The sequence below is a fragment of the Balaenoptera musculus genome, chromosome 1, assembly GCF_009873245.2.
Source record: "Balaenoptera musculus isolate JJ_BM4_2016_0621 chromosome 1, mBalMus1.pri.v3, whole genome shotgun sequence".
NCBI lineage: Eukaryota > Metazoa > Chordata > Mammalia > Artiodactyla > Balaenopteridae > Balaenoptera > Balaenoptera musculus.
This window is the reverse complement of record NC_045785.1, coordinates 173544775-173564001: the sequence shown is the minus strand read 5'-3', so window position 1 is coordinate 173564001 and position 19227 is coordinate 173544775. Positions and strand designations below refer to the sequence as shown.

Below are 19227 nucleotides of genomic sequence, written 5' to 3'. Positions count from 1 at the left end.
AGAAATATACTTAAGAATATATTAACAAAATACTTATACTTGCATTATTTCATTTATAAAGATACATTATATGATAAAGGTAATTTATCATCTTCTTTCTATTACTATATTTTGTGAGATAATTCAATAGAGGACTTTTTAAAATAATAATTTTAACAAATACATATTATCCTAACTGGTTATAAGGATGTGTATATCACTCATTCATGCAGTCAGGGAAAGGTTATGAATCCACATGTTTAAACACGTACTAGTTGAATAAATTCAGAATGTCTTTGTGATGACAGATCATCTAAACTAAGTTGACTGATCAAAGGGATAGTTTTGAGTTGTTCTTTCTAGTCTACCTTTTTTAATTGCAGAAGTTAGATCTATATTTACATTATTCAGTTTTACATAAAAATGCTTAAAAGTTTCAGAAATTATGCCATTTTTCCTCAACTTTTCCATCTAAAAAATGTAATGGCATCAGGTTATTTAAATTTACCCTAAATAATAAATGAATTTCATTCATTTTAAATTGTATAAAAATCACAAAGAAAGCACTTAACATTTTTAAACTTTAAATGCTATCCAATTTATCATTGTCAATTTTAGATTTAAAGTTATTGAAATATTTTCTCTAATTTAAATAGAAACCCAATCTATCAATATTACTTGTAATTCTCTACTAGTCACTCCTTTTTAAATGTATGTATTAACTTTCCATCAGAGTACTAACTTTAATAGAAAAAGACAAAGCATGTTTATATCAAATATGTTTATTTCAATTGATTTATTATTAAATTTTATTTATTAACACTATTTATTGATTTTTACTCTTTGTGAATCACTGTGTTCAGTTTTAAAAATATTATATTATAAACACAAAACTTCAGCCTCCCATCTTCTTTGAAGAAAAATTAACACAAGGAATAAATGAATCAATATTCCTTATATAACTACTATTTCTACTCTCCTCAATTTTTGTAAGGCAGAAACCTGCATCTCTTTCACCTTTTTTATTTGCTAGGCCTATATTTTCAGTTGTCTATTGCAACTATATTTGTACCCCAATGAACAAAGATCCTTCCAAACATGACATTAGGAAATCAATATCGAGACCCTCAATTTCCCTTGTACTCTTTCTTAAATTTCATCTGTACTTATAGTACAAGTATCAGGTTGATTCACCTTTCAATCTACCTTTAATAGTAGCTCTTCTCCACTTTGAAAAAGAATGCAAAGCATTCACAAATTCTGTAATAACCTTACCATGATACATTTCTTTAAAGGGTATAAAAAACTCTGGATCACTATATGTGGCAATTGGAAAAACTTGTGTCTCTGAAGAATCTTTCATTAAGGTACCACCAGAGGTCTTTGTGTCTTTCATAGTTAGTTAGTTATACAGTTATATAGTAAGTTGGTTGGTTTTATGGATAGATGGATATAGACATAGATGACATATTGTGTGTGTGTGTGTATATATATATACATATATATGTATATATATATACAGAGAGAGAGAAAGAAAGAGAGAGAGAAAGAGAGAGTTAGGGTCTCCTGTTTTGTTTGTAAGCACAAGGTGAAGCATTAGAATCAGTGTTTGACCCATTTGGAGATCTTCTGAATTCAGCTCTATTATTGAGAGGAATCTAGAATTATAAGAGTTTTTCAGTATTGACCTTCTTCTTCCAAACCTCTCCTCTTGTAGAAGAAGAAGAATTACTCCTGAAGTAGAATTTTATCAGAGCAAAGAAAGCATCAATAAGAATTATTGAAGCTACAGCATTAGGCAACAAATTCAGAAAGAATTCCATGACTTAACTATCTATATTGGAATTGACATTCATAAATGAGATGTCAGAGAGATGCATTACACATTAACACACTGATTTTGACTGAAAACAAATGAAATGAAATGTTTTCTGGCAGTGAGTAAGCTGGATTTACCTGCTTGTCTGTCTGGCTTTGCCAATTAGGGTACAGAACAGACATTAAAAAAAAAAATAACTGAAATATCCATATCTACAACTCCAAATTATTAATAAAATATATTTAAAACATATGACAAAAAGTAATTCATAAGAAGTGTGAGCAAATACATATTGAAATTAATGATATTCCAATTTCTTCAACCCCATATGAATTTAACATATCAAGCAAAGTACATTTGAGTGAAAGGGTAACAGTAGTAATTAAAAGTTATAAAATCTTGGTAGTAACTTTTTAGTAAAATTCCCAGAAGGTGAATGATCCATATGACTAGGTGACAGATCAGTTAGTTCCTAATGTTGTATTTCATCAAAATTGGCAAAGGACGGCATTATTATCAAATATAAGATTTAATGTAACTTTTAAAGATGGGACACCATGCAATTATCTTTTGCTTGTAATAAAAATCTGATGATATTGCTTAAAACATTTTTTCTTTCCTATTGTTTATTGGTATGTTGGAACAAATTTTCTCAAGCTTTACACATATAAAAATTAAAAGAAGGCAAATAATTTATATTGAAATAATTTATATTAATTTATATTTCTAGCAAAAAAAACCCCATAAACTAATTAACAGAGCTCTATCAATTCATTAAATCATGAGTTTTCAAGGAACAGATAATATTTGTTTTTAAAAGTTATTTATCGGGGAGACCTTCAAGATGGCGGAGGAGTATGATGTGGAGATCATCTTCCTCCCCACAAATACATCAAAAATATATCTACATGTGGAACAACTCCTACAGAACACATACTGAACGCTGGCAGAAGACCTCAGACCTCCCAAAAGGCAAGAAACTCCCCACAAACCAGGGTAGGGCAAAAGAAAAAGGAAAAAACAGAGACAAAAGAATAGGGATGGGACCTGCACATCTGGGAGGGAGCTGTGAAGGAGGAAAAGTTTCCACACACTAGGAAGCCCCTTCACTGGTGGAGACTGGGGGTGGCGGGGGGAAGCTTCAGAGCCACGGAGGAGAGCACAGCGACAGGGGTGCATAGGGCAAAGCAGAGAGATTCCCACACAGAGGATCAGTGCCAACCAGCACTCACCAGCCTGAGACGCTTGTTTGCTCACCTGCCGGGGCAGGTGGGGGCTGAGAGCTGAGGCTCAGGCTTTGGAGGTCAGATCCCAGGGAGAGGACTGGGGTTGGCTGCGTGAACACAGCCTGAAGGGGGCTAGTGTGCCACAGCTAGCCGAGAGGGAGTCTGGGAAAAAGTCTGGACCTGCTGGAGAGGCAAGAGACCACTGTTTCTGGGTGCACAAGGAGAGGAGATTCAGAACAACGCCTAAACAAGCTCCAGAGACGGCAGAGCACTGCCTAAGCAAGCTCCAGAGACAAGGGCAAGCCACGGATATCATCTTGGACTCCAGAGGCGGGCACAGACTGCTAGAGCTGCTGCCGCTGCCACCAAGAATCCTTTGTGCAAGCACAGGTCACTACCCACCACCCCCTGGGAGCCTGTACAGCACACCACTGCCAAGGTTCCATGATCCAGGGCCAACTCCCTGAGAGAACACACAGCAGGCCTCAGGCTGTTGCAACATCATATTGGCCTCTGCCACCGCAGGCATGCCCCACATTTCAATTATGACTACCGTACCCCTCCCTTTCCCTGGCCTGAGTGAGCAAGAGAGCCCCAATCAGCCCCTGCTTTAACACTCCACTGTCTGGGCAGGGAACAGATGCCTAAGTGTGGCCTACATGCAGAGGCATGGCCAAATCCAAAGCTGAACCCCAGGAGCTGTGGGAACAAAGAAGAGAAAGGGAAATTTCCCTGTGAAGCCTCAGGAGCAGCGGATTAAATCCCCACAATTGGCTTGATAGACCCTGCATCTGTGGAATACCTGAATAGACAATGAATGTTCCAAAAATTGAGGGGGTAGACTTTGGGAGCAATTGTAGACTTGGGGTTTGCTTTCTGCATTTGATTTGTTTTTGGTTTTATATTTATCTTAGTTTAGTTTTTAGTGCTTGTTTTCATTGGTGGGTTTGTTTATTGGTTTGGTTGCTATCTTCCTTTTTTTTTTTTTTTTCTCGTGAGTGTGTGTGTATGTTTCTTTGTGTAATTTTGCCCGTTTAGTTTTGCTTTTACCATTTGTCTTGGGGTCTGTCTGTTCATTTTTTGTTTTGTTTTTTCCTTTTCTCTCTTGCTGTGCAGCTGGCAGGGTCTTGGTGCTCTGGCCGAGTGTCGGGCCTGAGCCACTGAGGTGGGAGAGCCAAGTCCAGGACATTGGACCACCAGAGACCTACCGGCCCCACATAATATTAATTGGCGAGAGCTCTGCCAGAGATCTCCATCTCAACACTAAGACCCAGCTCCACCCAACAGCCAGCAGGCTCCAGTGCTGGACACCCCATGTCAAACAACTAGCAAGACAGGAACACAACACCACGCATTAGCAGAGAGGCAGGCTAAAGTCATACTAAGTTCACAGACACCTCAAAAAACGCAAACAGACGTGGCCCTGCCCACCAGAGGGACAAGGTCCAGCCCCACCTACCAGAACACAGGCACCAGTCCCCTCCACCAGGGAGCCTACACAACCCACTGAACCAACCTTACCCACTGGGGGCAGACACCAAAAATAACGGGAACTACAAACTTGCAGACTGTGAAAAGGAGACCCCAAACACAGTAAGTTAAACAAAATGAGAAGACAGAGAAATATGCAGCAGCTGAAGGAGCAAGGAAAAAACCCACCAGACCAAACAAATGAAGAGGAAATAGGCAGTCTATCTGAAAAAGAATTCAGAGTAATGATAGTAAAGGTGATCCAAAATCTTGGAAAAAGAATGGAGAAAATACAAGAAACGTTTAACAGGGAACTAGAAGAATTAAAGAGCAAACAAACAATGATGAACACCACAATAAATGAAATTAAAAATACTCTAGAAGGAATCAATAGCAGAATACCTGAGGCAGAGGACCGGATAAGTGACCTGGAAGATAGAATAGTGGAAATAACTGCTGCAGAGCAGAAAAGAAAAAAGAAGGAAAAGAATTGAGGACAGTCTCAGAGATCTGGGACAACACTAAACGCACCAACATTCGAATTATAGGGGTCCCAGAAAAAGAAGAGACAAAGAAAGGGTCTGAGAAAATATTCGAAGAGATTATAGTTGAAAATTCTCTGAATTTCTTTTTGCTTTGGGGGGTGTTTTTTTGTAAAATTAAGGTTGACATAATCAGCAGGTTCCATATATCTGGTCCATAGACTTACAGTTACCTGCGATGTTAAAACATACAATATTAAAATAAGTATATTTGGACTCTTGAGTCACATTAACAGAGACTCTCACTTTGTTTTTAACACTGAATGGCAGAATTGTCAGAAGCAATCCCTAGATATTTCTCAACTATACAGTAATTTGGTGACCCACAGGACTAATCATTTAAGAATATTTCTAGCTTTATCATTTTATTCCTTCAAGTCATTTGACATATTTCACCTGCCTTACATCAAATAAAGTAGTGTCTAGTAGATTCTCACTCCTCTTCTCCTGTCTCCTAAACTGCCTTTTGATCACCATTTCCTTAGTTTAGATATTTTTTAGTCTTCCGTCTAAACTGATCTTTTTTCTTTATATCTTCTATATCGAAATAACATACCACTCAGAGTACCTTCATTGTTAAACATCATTTAAATACAAATGAATTAATTCCATATACTTCACCCTGTTATGGGAACCCCAATAACATTACTCTAGATTTATTTTTCTAAGCAACTCACTCATTGCATTCTTATACTGCATATGTATTAAAACAATACTACTAGTTGCTATTTTAAAAAATATATTCCACAGTTCATTTGTGTGTGATGTTGTTAAGGTATTATCCTATGCCACAAAAAAACCTCTCAATGTTGAAGCATATCCACGTGTCAAATACTTTTCCAGTCTACCTTTTTTATGGAACAATTAATCATACCTAGTGAAATATCGGTAACCCAACTCTAGTAGTTATTAAGTACTATTGTATAATATTATTACATACTTCTAATATTACATATTATATTACTTCTTTTATTTTTCCTAAGTGTATTGCAAGTACCTTTAGGGCAGAGATATGTTTCGGTCATCTTCATATTTGTACTTTCCCTAGAAAGTCTCTTCCAAATGGAAGGCATTCCATAAATGTTATTTATTTGAGGTAAAATTAAAATGAATAATAAAGTAAATATATAAGTGCTAAACGTACTTTTCCTGACCCACCTATGGGAGAATTAACCTGAAAGAATGAGATAGGTATAATTGTCAAGATATTTACAAAGTAGATCTTTTTCCTAAATGCTAATTCATGATTTTAATTGAATTAACCTCATAGATGATGGTTGTATCAAAAAATTATGGTTTTTTTGTTTTTGTTAGAAAGGAGACATGTAAAAGTTGTAAAAATCAAATTTTGTAGTAAATAGCAGTTAGGTATTGACTAAGTTTTCCCTTACTTTTATGTTTATTTTATTACATTGAATATTTACCTTTTTGATTAGATTTTTCTATGTAGCAAGAAATGCTAAAATGTAAAAACTAGTAGAGATCTCCGAATGTTAATTTTATAGCCTTATTTTCATTTTTTATATTTTCTTAAGAGTTAGCAAATTTACTAAACTTGCTTGTAGAAAAGAAATAAACTGTATCACTAAGGCTGTCTTAATACATGACAAGGAAATAAACTGTGAAATAATTAAATCAGTCTAATAGTTTCCCTGTAGTCAACCTAAGTGATCATATAAAAAATAAACTCATATAAAGTTATGTGTTGTTAGTGGCATGAGATAAGCATTATAGCAACATTTCATAACTCTTTTGCTGATGCCACAAATCCTTTGTATTATGATATCTATGTAGATGTGAGCTGATAGAACATGAGCTAAAGGTATATGAAAGTATTGAAAACTATATGAAATCAAGTAGTGTAAAATAAATGCATACATCTCTTTTCAAAAGTATGGGAAGATAGGTTCTATCTACATTATATAAAAATAACCAAATATTCTGATCAATTAAGTCAAATGCCAATCAAATCAGTTTAAAAAACAAAATCAGATAGTCTGAGATATTAAACACCTCTATAATTTTCAGGATTCTTTTTTTTTTAATTTATTTAATTTATTTATTTATTTTGGCTGCATCGGGTCTTAGTTGTGGCTCGGGTATTATTTGTGGCATGCGGTGTCTTCATTGAGGCATGTGGGATCTTTTCACTGTGGGCTGGCTCTTCGGTGTGGCGCTCAGGCTTCTCTCTAGTTGTGGCGTGCGGGTTTTCTCTCTCTAGTGCGGTGTGCAGGCTCCAGGGCGCATGGGCTCTGTAGTTTGCAGCACATGGGCTCTCTCGTTGAGGCCGCAAACTCAGTAGTTGTGGCACGCAGGCTTAGTTGCCCCGCGGCATGTGGGATCTTAGTTCCCCGACCAAGGATCAAACATGCGTCCCTTGCATTGGAAGGCGGATTCTTTACCACTGGACCACCAGGGAAGTCCCAGTTTCCAGGATTCTTGAACAGTTCATGGAGTCAGTATATATTAAAAAGAATTATAAATATTTGCAATTTTACAGACTTCGATAATTTTCTAATGATGGTTTTAAAATATGCATAAATACATAACAATATACACAAATTTTGACTTTTTGTGAATATGTAGATATGTATTATGCTTTTTTCTTTATCAGAGTAAACTTACTGTTTTGGTTTGTTCTTTAAGGGCTGCAAGTACTCCTTCCAGACTACCTTCAGGAGCATTTTGTACAAGCAGCTTTGAGCTACATTGCTTGCAATTCAGAGGGAGAGTTTATCTGCAAGGACAATGACTGCTGGTGTCAGTGTGGTCCCAAATTTCCAGAATGCAACTGCCCCTCCATGGACATTCAAGCCATGGAGGAGAATCTTCTTCGCATAACTGAAACCTGGAAATCCTACAACATCGACTTTGAGGAATCAGGTAAGACATATATTTTATCTAACACTTCTAAACTTTGCCAAAAATAATTGCCATATTGAGAAGACTGTTTTATTACCCTTTTGTGAGAAACTCTTCCATACTTGGAGGATTTTATTCAATTTATCCTTATTATTATTTCAAATGGACCTGTGTATTGCTTTTATTGCCGGTTATTCAGTATTTTACTGAAAGCCTATATGGTACTTTGTGTATTGCTATGTACTATTGGCACTAGAACCTAGCCTGCTCTTGAGCTGATTTAGTAGTCATTTAATGAAGAAAGTCCTTGCCTTTCTCAATATAAGAAGTTAAATTGTTGACTGAAAAAAAAGCACAACCTAAAAGTTGAGAATTATGTATTTATGTTTTATTCGGCGGATTTTCTGAGCACTTCAAGCCCAGGAGACAGGACTCTCAGATCGCTCTGAGGGAGGGCTCCAAAGAGGTAAAGGAGGAACCGGGATATATAGGAGTTTTGCAGGACTCCTATATAGAGTCCAGGTAGTCAGAACAGTATCAAAAGATACTGTTAATTAAGGAAAACCAGGTAACTCAAGTTAAGGAATTTAGTGCTTTTCTGGGTATGGGAAGATGCAAAGTCAAAGCTCATTGAACTCTTTCCTTGATATGCACCTCAGCTATCTGGGGCCAGATAGCTGAGATGCTATCCTGGCTTTAGGTGCCATCCTGGTGATAGAAACCTATCCTGTGCTTTCTCATCCTGAGCCTCCTCAGGGCGCACCGTAGGAGGGTGGCTGCAGAGGCTGATAGCTTGATAGCTGGTATCTTGTTTCCATCCTGAGTTCCCTCAGGGCTCACGTCAGGGTGGCTGTAGTGGCTGAGGTGGCTGATGGCTGATGGCCACAACAGCCTTTGTTTATTGTTTATTGATATGGCAGGCAGCGTTCTTAGTCCAGTACCTCTGATACCCCTCTGGACTATTCCCATGGGCCCCGAGATTCACTTGTGAGGCAAGATCCAAAGTGTGAACGTTCTATACTTTCTTTACATTAAAGTGAATCTCATGCACGTGCACTTTCACTCAACTACTTATTTTTAAACCAAATTCAGATCAATTTTGACTTAATGTTTGTGCAGTTTGTTTTTGTTATTTCTGAATTTTTATGAGTGCATAATTGTGTTTTCAATATTGTTACTTATGGACTATGTAACCTGTAATGGCCTTCATTTCATAAAACAATGAACTTTAATAAAAGGTTAAGAATGCCTCAAAATGAAATGAAAAATATTGATAACAACATATATAATCATTCATGATAATAGAATAATAAAAATCCCCAGAATGTGGGGGATTTTTATTATTGACTAAATGCTACATAAATTATGTAGCATTTAGTCAAAAGTGTTGGACATGACTAACTTTCAAAGTGACAAGAGAGGTTTCAACTGCCAAGAGATCAGATTTATATGTTTGAATGTCATAATTTTTCCAGTGATTCATTTAACCAAGCACACTTAAAAATGATAATGAAATTTAACATACATTCACAATAAAAACACTTAATTTAGGCATAGAAGGAACATATTTCAACATAATAAAAGCCATATATGACAAGCCCACAGCTAACATCAGACAAGAAAAAACACAATTGATGGTTTCAACAAACCCTCATCTTTTTGTGTAGTAGAACCACCAAATTATAAAGTAAAAGGGTAGGTAAATAGATTTAGAAAGAGTTAATAGATTTAGATTTTATTAAGATATATTTTGATCAAAATAGTGTATAATAAATAATCCTCCTCTATTAGGGTAATATTTCTCTGTATACAAATAGCAAAAACTGTCTAAGAATCAAAAAGTCATATCTCCTTGACATTGTTGAAATGCATTTATTTCTAACCTCAAATTCTTCTTTTGTTTTTCCAATAGAATACTCATAAGTAATGTATTGGAAATCTAATATGTTACATTCAAGTAGAACCATCTGATGTTAAAAATAATCATGAAATGCAACACTTTTAGATAATGTATAATGTGTTATACCAGGGAATCTTAGAAAGCCCGTATTTGTGGAACTCACATAGGATTGCCACCCCTATTATTTTGCCTTGAGACTATATTTTTAAAAATCACCAAATGAGCATTGGGTTTTTTGTTTCCAGGTGAAATGTAGTAGATTGAAGTAGGCCAATACTTCTATTGATAGTAACTAAAAAGTAGAATAATTTTTAAAATTATATTTTTAAAGACATAATAGATCATAAAAGTAACAACTAAATAGACTAAAATGGCGTGAGATGTGTGGGATCCATAGCTTGTTCCTTCCTTTCTTCCTTTCTTTGTTTCTCTTTCTTTCTTTCATTTTATTCATTAATTTATTGAATTCTGAGAACAGAGCCTGAGGGCTTTGCATTTCCTCAGGCAGAGAGTGGCTGATGGGAGAAAGAAAAACCAACACACTTCTAGCAGTTATGGAGACTAGAATGACAAAATTCTGGACTCAATGGGCCTAAAGAAGTTCAGTTTTACCACAAGATATTTGCTGAATTTCAGATAGTGCTGGATGCTAAAGAACTATTCAAAAGTCTTTTCAAACTTAATGAAGTTTACCGCAGACTTTAGGTGCTTAAGAGATAAAAACTCTCTAGAGGGAAGAGCTTGAAAATAAAACAGGGAAGGATGGAAAACCCCAGAGAGAATGAGGAAGTGACACTGTGTTTCTATAACTGCTTTCCCCTGGGGCACATTTATCAATTCAGGGCAGAGTTAGAAGCTGAGAATCTAGGACTAGTCCCTGAAAAATGCTGGCATTCCAGGACAGAGAAATCAGAAGAAAATTTGGCAGTCATAGTAGATTAAAGTGAGAAAATTGGAGGCTTAAGGAGTTTTAAATATATGACCAGTCTTCTCTTTAAGACATTTGCCTTAACCCATGTCAGATGTTCCTAAAGAGATAAACTGAAAACCTCTGAATGATAGCATTGAATCTTCTGCAGTGTTACAGGCCTGAAGTAGCAAACGCTCACCAGGTCCTTAACTGAAGGTTCTGCAGGGCCATACCCTAAGAACAGGGGAGAGTCAGAGCCAGACTGAGTTCTCTACAAGTCTAACCCCACACTGATATAGCTCATATCCTGATTTTTTTAGGATCAGCTCCCTATAGTGTCTGTTAAATATGAAGAGAGTGACGTCTTGAGGAGGAAAACATTTTCTAAAATCTCTGCAAATTTTTTTTTTATTTATGATGAACATAAAACTCTAATTTACAACGTATGTGAGCAGATAAGACCTTATGGCTAATATCAAAAAGAAACAGGTAACAGATGTAAGATTATCCAGATATTGAAATTAATAGGAACAATTTTCAGATAATTATTATTAAAATGCTCAAAAAATGAAAGGAAAGGAAGGATAAAGTAGATGGAGATATTGAAAAGTTCACCAGAGATTTGGAATCTATACAACTGGACTAAAGGACCTTCTAAAACATAAAAATGCAGTATCTGAAATAAATAACTCAAAATTTTGTTTTCATAGGAGTCTTGGCATAGTGGGGAACAGGATTAGTGAACAGGAAGAGAGGTTAATGGAATAGATAGAAATGGAAGCAGTGAGAAAAGCAACAGCGAAATATTGGATAGATGCATGGCAAGCATGTGAGATATGCATGAAATTTTTTTAAACTGAAAACTTCCAAATTCAACCTACAGATTCAAAAAGCACAGCAGGGCTTCCCTGGTGGCACAGTAGTTGAAAATCTGCCTGCTAATGCAGGGGACATGGGTTCGAGCCCTGGTCTGGGAAGATCCCACATGCCACGGAGCAACTAGGCCCGTGAGCCACAACTACTGAGCCTGCACGTCTGGAGCCTGTGCTGCGCAACAAGAGAGGCCGTGATAGTGAGAGGCCCGCGCACCACGACAAAGAGTGGCCCCCGCTTGCCACAACTAGAGAAAGCCCTCGCACAGAAGCGAAGACCCAACACAGCCAAATAAATAAATAAATAAATAAATAAATAAATAAAATTTAAAAAAAAAAAGCACAGCAAACACAAAGAATGATTAATACAAAGAACACCACAGATAAGTGTATCATAGTAAATCTGTTGGAAAAAAGACAGAAAAAAATTCTTCTAACATAACTAGAGAAAAAAGACATTACTTTCATTGGACTCTCAATGAGCCTGACTTATCAAAACAAAAACAAAAACAGATTTTTGACATATTTAAAGTGCTAAAGAAAATAACAGTCAATCTAGAATTATGTAACGTTCCACAAAAGTTTCAAAAATGAAGGTGAAAATAAAGATGTGTTCAGACAAGAAATTCCAAATGAAAACATAGACGTGTAAAGGGGAAGAGGAATTCTAGAAATGGCAAATATACATGAGTAAATATAAGTGAATATCAACCTTACAAAATAATAATTATGAGGTGATGTGGACATAAAATATATGTAGGATTTTAATATATGATAATAGTGTTATAATGGGTGGTGAATGGAAAGAGTTAATATTCTAAGTCTCCCAAGGTACTGGCATTGTTGAGGATGAGCTAAGAGATGTAATTTGCATTAGAGTGAAATAAATCAAGAATAATGTAATCTCTGGAATATCTACTAAAATAAGAATGTTTAATTATAGTCAAGAAAATAAAATAAGATAAAAATTATTTGATCACTCCATAATAAGAAAATAAAGTAGAAAACAGGAGAAAAATCATCTAGGTCAAATAGATCAATGCAGCGGAAAGAGGAAGGTTTGGATTGTCTTTACAATAAATGTGTTGGGTCAGATTAATTCCACTGTAATGGTTATTATATTAAATATTCTATTTTCTTATTACACTAAATAGTCTAAATAAAAGACTAATATTGTAGGACTGGTGATTAATAATAATAAAAATAAATAAAAGACTATTTGCTGTTTACTAGAGACCTGATAAAGACATAGATAAACTGAGGTTGAATGGTGGAGAAATATGTAATATAAACACTAGCCAAAAAATACTAAGGTAAATTTGAAAGCAAGATACATTAATTGAGATTAAAAAATATTTCATAATAATAAAGTAGTCAATCCAACAGGAATCAATATCATAATTATTCATTTATGTGAACTGCAAAATAAAAATTACATCACACCAGTTAAACGGGCAAGTAAGACTGCTGAAGACTCTTGTAATAAAGGATAGAGACTTACAATAGGGAAGGAAGATTGAAGTCAACTCCTCTGATACAAAGGACAGGAGAATTTTTAAAACACTGGAATTAGCTCATGGAAAAGTACCAGAGGACAGTAGCAGGGAGAATGGTCGACATTTCTGCAGTATCAGTTGTAACTTCTCCTCTTTCATTTCTTATTTTGTTTATTTGGGTCTTCCCTCTTTTCTTCTTGGTGAGCCTGGCCAGAGGTTTGTCAATTTTGTTTACCCTTTCAAAGACCCAACTCCTGGTTTTATTGATTTTTTTCTATTGTTTCTCTAATCTCTATTTTGTTCATTTCCTCTCTGATCTTTATTATTTCCTTCCTTCTGCTAAATTTAAGTTTTGTTTGTTCTTCTTTTTCTAATTCTTTCAGGTGGTAGGTTAGGTTCTTTATTTGAGATTTTTCTTGTTTTTTGAGGAAGGCCTGTATTGCTATGAACTTCTCTCTAAGAACTGCTTTTGCTGCATCCCATAGATTTTGTATGGTTCTATTTTCATTGTCATTTGTCTCAAGGTATTTTTTAATTTTCTCTTGGATTTCATCATTGACCCATTGGTATTTTAGTAGAGGGTGGTCCACCTGATTAGGCCGTCTGTATTTGCTAATTGTCCCTTATTGAGGTTGGTCTCCTACTTTTCCACAGAGACTGGGAGAAAAGCATACTATCTCCTTTTCCTTTGATGATTCCAAGTCAAAGGGATGACTCCTAGATCCTTGAGAATGACATATCTCGTTTGAAGGAGATTTACTTCTTTAAGGGACAAAGAAATACTTTATAATTGCAAGTTCTCTAAAGAAAAGGGAAGTCAGGGAAGAAACCTGTTTAAACTTTAGTGAAGCTGTGGCGAATGTTCAGGCTGTCTTGGTCAATACTTAAAAGCAGAGCCCCAAAAACCATGAAGATAAACTGACAAAACTAAAAGGAACAAAAAATACATACAGAATCATAGTGTGACATTTTAACATGCTTATTTATTAATATATGAAAGAACAAACAAATTGAATATCAGGGAAGATTTATTGAACTTGAAAAGAAAGTTAACAGACTTGACTAAAGTAAAATATATATGACTCTCAACAACAACAACAAAAATATAGAATTCACATTTTCCCAGTGCTCATGAAATATTTACCCAGTTTTTCCACATGCTGAATCATAAAGTAAGCCTGAACAAACTCCAGGAGTTTGAAATTATTTAGAATATGTTTTCTGACCAAGATGGAATCCAACTGAAATCAGTAACTAGAAGATAAATGAGCAAACTTCATCTGCCTGAAAATTAAATGCTAAGCTTCTAAATAATCTATGAAAAAGAAGTTAAGTCAAAAGTTTAAGTCAATGAAAAAATTGTAAAAAAGAGAAAATATGTTGAACTGAACAATAAAGAAAATAGGACAAATCAAAACTTGTGTAATTCAGGTAAAGGATTGTTTCAGGAGAAAGTTATAGCCTTAAGGTATAATTTAGAAAAGAAAAAAGCCTGGAAATCAAGTATTTAAGCTTTTGCCTTAACCATTTAAAATAATAAATATTTAGACTTTCCTTTAATTAAAGAGAAGGAACAAAGACAATAGGAAAAATTAATATGATTGAAAGCATTTAGGAGGTAGAGAAAATCCAGAGTCAAATGGTGGTTTTCTGAAAAGATTAATAAACTTAATAATTACCAAAAGTAATCAAGAAAAAAATTGAAAAATATACAAAATTGCTATGACAGGAAAGTGAAAGGACACGTCACTAGAGAGACTACAGAAATCATAAAAATTTTGAGGACATTATAAAGAACTTTACACCAATAAATTGACCAATGTGGATGAAATAGACACATTTTTCCAAAAGTAAGTTTACCAAGCTTGACAGAAAAAGAGATGAAGATTAAGTTATTCATTGTATCAGAAAAAAATGTATCTAATTATTAAAATGTTTCCCCCAAGGAACTTCTTTCAGAAATAGAATAAGAAAATTATAAACAATATTATGATCAGCAATGCGAAATTTCTAACAAAATATAATTAATTTTTAGAGAGCAATACATAAAAATAATACTATATTATGACTAAATGAATTTTATTCAAGACTAATTTGTTTCAAAATATCTATCAGATTTCATCACAAACGAGAAATAGAATAGGATCATGTGAACATTTCACAAAATTCAGGAAAAAAAACACTTATTCATGATTTTTAAAAAAATCTTTGAACAAACTTGGAACTCTGGAACCCTCCATATTTTAACAATTTCTACAAAAACTTCATGTATAATGGTGAAAATTTGAACAGTTTCCCCCTTAGAGCAGGAATGAGATAGCGATGTCCATTCTCACCACTTTTATTGAAAAATGTACACAAAGTTCTAGTTAGTGTAGTTAGGCAAGAAAAAAAGGAATAAAGGCATAAGTATTGGAAAGGAAGAATAAAATTATCATATTCAAATATAATATGATTTTGTACATAGAAAATTCAAAAGATAAACTATTTTGAATAAATAAGTGAATTTAGCAAGTTCACAGCATAAAAGATCATACAAAGTAATTTGTACAGCCATATACCACAAATTTAAAATGGAATTGTTAAAGGTGATACCATTTACAAGAGTAACACAAAAATACCAGATATCTTGAAATAAATCTAACAAAACAGCCCTTTTTAGAGATGTAAAAATATCCACACTGAAAAAGAAAAAATATATCTGAGAAAAAAAATGGAAGACCTAAGTAGAGGACCATATCATGTTCTTGGATCAAAAGACTCAAAATGTAAAGATGTCAAGTCTTCCTAAAATAATCTATTCAACACATTTCTAATAAAACGTCTTATAATTCTCCCCCCATGCCAGAAATTGGCAAGCTGATTCTAGAGTTTATATAGAAATACAGTAGACTTAGTATAGCCAAGACAATCTTAAGTAGAATAAATCTGGGCGACTATTAGATACTTAAAGCTTATAAATTGTGGGAAATTAAGAATAGACATACTGACCAATGGAAGAGAAGAGTGTCCAGAAAAAGATCTACATATATATGGCCTTCTGATTTACGTTTAAGGTGACCCTGCAGTGCAGAGGAAAAAAACAGTATTTTCCATAATACTGGGTCATTTGGACATCTATGCATAAAGAAAATGAATCTTTGCTCATCACACCAGAAAATTCAATCCCAGATTGATTGCTGATCTAAATACAAAAAGATATAAAAAAATAAAAAAAATAAATAAAAAGAAAAAGATAGAAAGAAATATAAAAGCTTGAGAGGAAAACATAGAAGATCTTCCTGAATAAGCAAAAACGTTATGAACAGAATTTCAAATACTAAATGTAAAAGACAAAAAATAAATTTGAATACAACAAAATTTAAAACTTCTATAATCAAAAGACACCATTAGAATATATTTGCAATACATTTGTCAAACAAAGAACTCCTATGGAGAATATATACAGAACTCCTTCTAATCAATAAGAAAAATACAGACAAGGCAATAAAGAAATGGTCAAACTATTTCAACACCTTGCAAAAGAGGAACTTCAAATGATAAGAATCATATGAGAAAGTGTTCAATGGCATTAGTCATCAGAAAAACGTAAATAAAGCCATAAAGCTGTCATATGATATCACTACACATCTACCAGAATGGCTAAAATTACAAAAAGAAAAAAAAAAACAAGAAAAGAAAAGGAAAGAAGGAGCGGAGAGAAGGAGGGAAGGAAGGAGAGACAGAGAAAATAAGTGAAAACTTAAAACAGCTGGAACTCTCACATAATAACGGTGGGTGTGTGTAATTAATATTTTTTCTCTTTGGAAAAAATATTTGGCAACATCTACCAAAGGCAAATGTATCATATCCTATGACCCAGCAATTTCATTCCTAGATAGAAACCCAAAAGAAATATTTGTATATTTGCAACAACAAATATACAAAAATGTACAAGAATGTTCACAGTAGCATTATTCTTAACACTCTTAAAGTGGAAACTACCAAATACTCGCCCACAAAGATAAAGTAAAAAATTGTGGTATATTTACACAATGGAATTCTGTAAAGCAAAGGGAATAAACTATCCATCCAGAATGATAAGAATAAATCTCTCAAACATCAAATTGAACAAAAGAAACCAGATTGAAATATATATATATATATATATATATATTTATATATAGTGTGTATATATATACTATACTATATATATTTATATATAGTGTGTATACATACTATATAGTGTATATATGAATATATATATATATATAATATATAGTGTGATTCCATTTATATTAAGTATAAAAACGGGCAAAATTGAGCTGTGCTATTCCAAATCAGGAATATGGTGCCTTTGCTGAGGCAAGGGCTGATGTGATGGATAAGGGTCTGGGTGTCTCATTTGGTGTTAAAAACTCAAGATTCCTTGCTCCATAGGCTGGCTACTGTAGTATGTTGGGTTTCTGAAAATTCTCTGGGTTTATACTTATGTGCATTTTACTGTATTTATATCATAATTTAATTAAAAATTTAAAAATAACAAGAATTTTGACATCGAAATAATCTGAAGAACATAATCTCAGAAAAATTGAATGAATCAATATTTTTAAAGTTTGCTACATATTATATGCCTAATTTTGTAGTAAATTGGTCAAAAATTAGTCAGAAATATTCAATGTCCAGAGGTTTTGAACTACTACTTAAAAGCTATACTATTAATAAAATCAGACGTTTTAATCTCAACTCATATTTGGGTTGCCATCTTAGGTTTAAAACCAGACTCTTACCATACCGGTTCAGTTGTGTTAATGTTAGGACAACAGTGATTTACAGGACAAATCTGTTTTTTTGCATGATATCTCTGAAACTGTCTCTAAGATTGAAAATGTTTATATTTAATTATTTGTTCCAATTGGTATCCAGTGTATTTAGCTGATTCATATTTAACTGGAGGAGTGACCCTACTTTGCTGTAAATTTTATGACCCATCCTAGATAAAATTAAGGGTATTCTTTTATCAATTTCAATGTATAGATAGTTAAAGAATGAATTGAAAATTTTTTTTAGTACATTAGCTCTTTAGCAAAACTGTATTCACTTATTCACTCTTGGAACTAAACGACTGATTAACACATTCTATTTTTACTGGACTACTTTCAAAAGTAGTGAAACCTGTGCATGAGCATGCCTGATAGTTTTAAGAAGAGGTTTTGTTTTTGAGAAATAAAACTTTTTTTGCCTCATAGAGTTAAACAAAATACAAGAAGTAATGAGGCAGAGATTGCACTGGGAAAAGATTTCTAAATTGTTCTCACCACCCACAGACACCTTTAAGTTGATAGACTATATTCTCAGTACCTTGATGGTAAGGAAATGCACCAGCTTATTTCATTTTCCTGGTGATTGGGAAAGCAGTGACACTGGGTGCAAGCAAACTCTTTAGAGATTTCCTTGAATTTTAGGTAAAATACATAGTTATTTGTGTATTTTTATCTACAAGCCTAAAATTCAAATCCAGGTGTATTCTAGACAGACAATACAAATTGCGCTGGCAATTTAGGTTACTTTCAAACATTTAGTTCGAATTAACTTGAATTTTTTTAAATTTTAAATTTGCATTTAAAATGCGAATAATGTATCTGAAGGTTATTTTTATTGAAGCTGAGGAAGAAATAAGTTTGTATCTGTTATTTTATAAAAATAGAATAATGCATCAACATTTAGGAAATTCTTCCTTAAACACAAATTACAACATACATGTGGAAGTGTATAAATTAGAGTGCACAGAGTAACCATACAGAATGAGAATGCCAGTCACAACACAAAATGAAACAAAATATATTGTGAATTTTATTGGGTCAGGATAACTTGTTTGTAAATATCTTTCTGTTGTATGTGTTTTCTATTATCACCAAGAGTAAAAGTCAAACAGTAGATCGGATTAGCATATAATGCTAAGCTATTTTTTTATTTGATTATATATGATTCATTTTGTTCTGTAAAAAAAGTCCTGGAAAATATACCTTTCACACCCTGCAAATAAAAATGTCAGAAAATTCCAAAATAGAATGCATTTCTCTTTTCATATCTTGCCATCTGAGAGAAGTATTGGTTGAGAGAACTATATTTTAAACAAATCTATCCATTCTCTACCTTTACATTTTCATAA

General features: G+C 33.8%; 1 protein-coding gene across 2 annotated transcripts in view; it reads left to right on the top strand.

Moving 5' to 3' along the window:
* BRINP3 (BMP/retinoic acid inducible neural specific 3) overlaps positions 1-19227 on the top strand; it is a 430978-nt gene that overhangs the window by 280286 nt on the left and 131465 nt on the right. For both annotated transcript variants that reach the window (XM_036867990.1, XM_036868000.1), the window contains one exon: positions 7683-7919. In XM_036867990.1, the coding sequence (XP_036723885.1) occupies positions 7683-7919 (237 nt within the window). The remainder of the gene's footprint in view (positions 1-7682; positions 7920-19227) is intronic.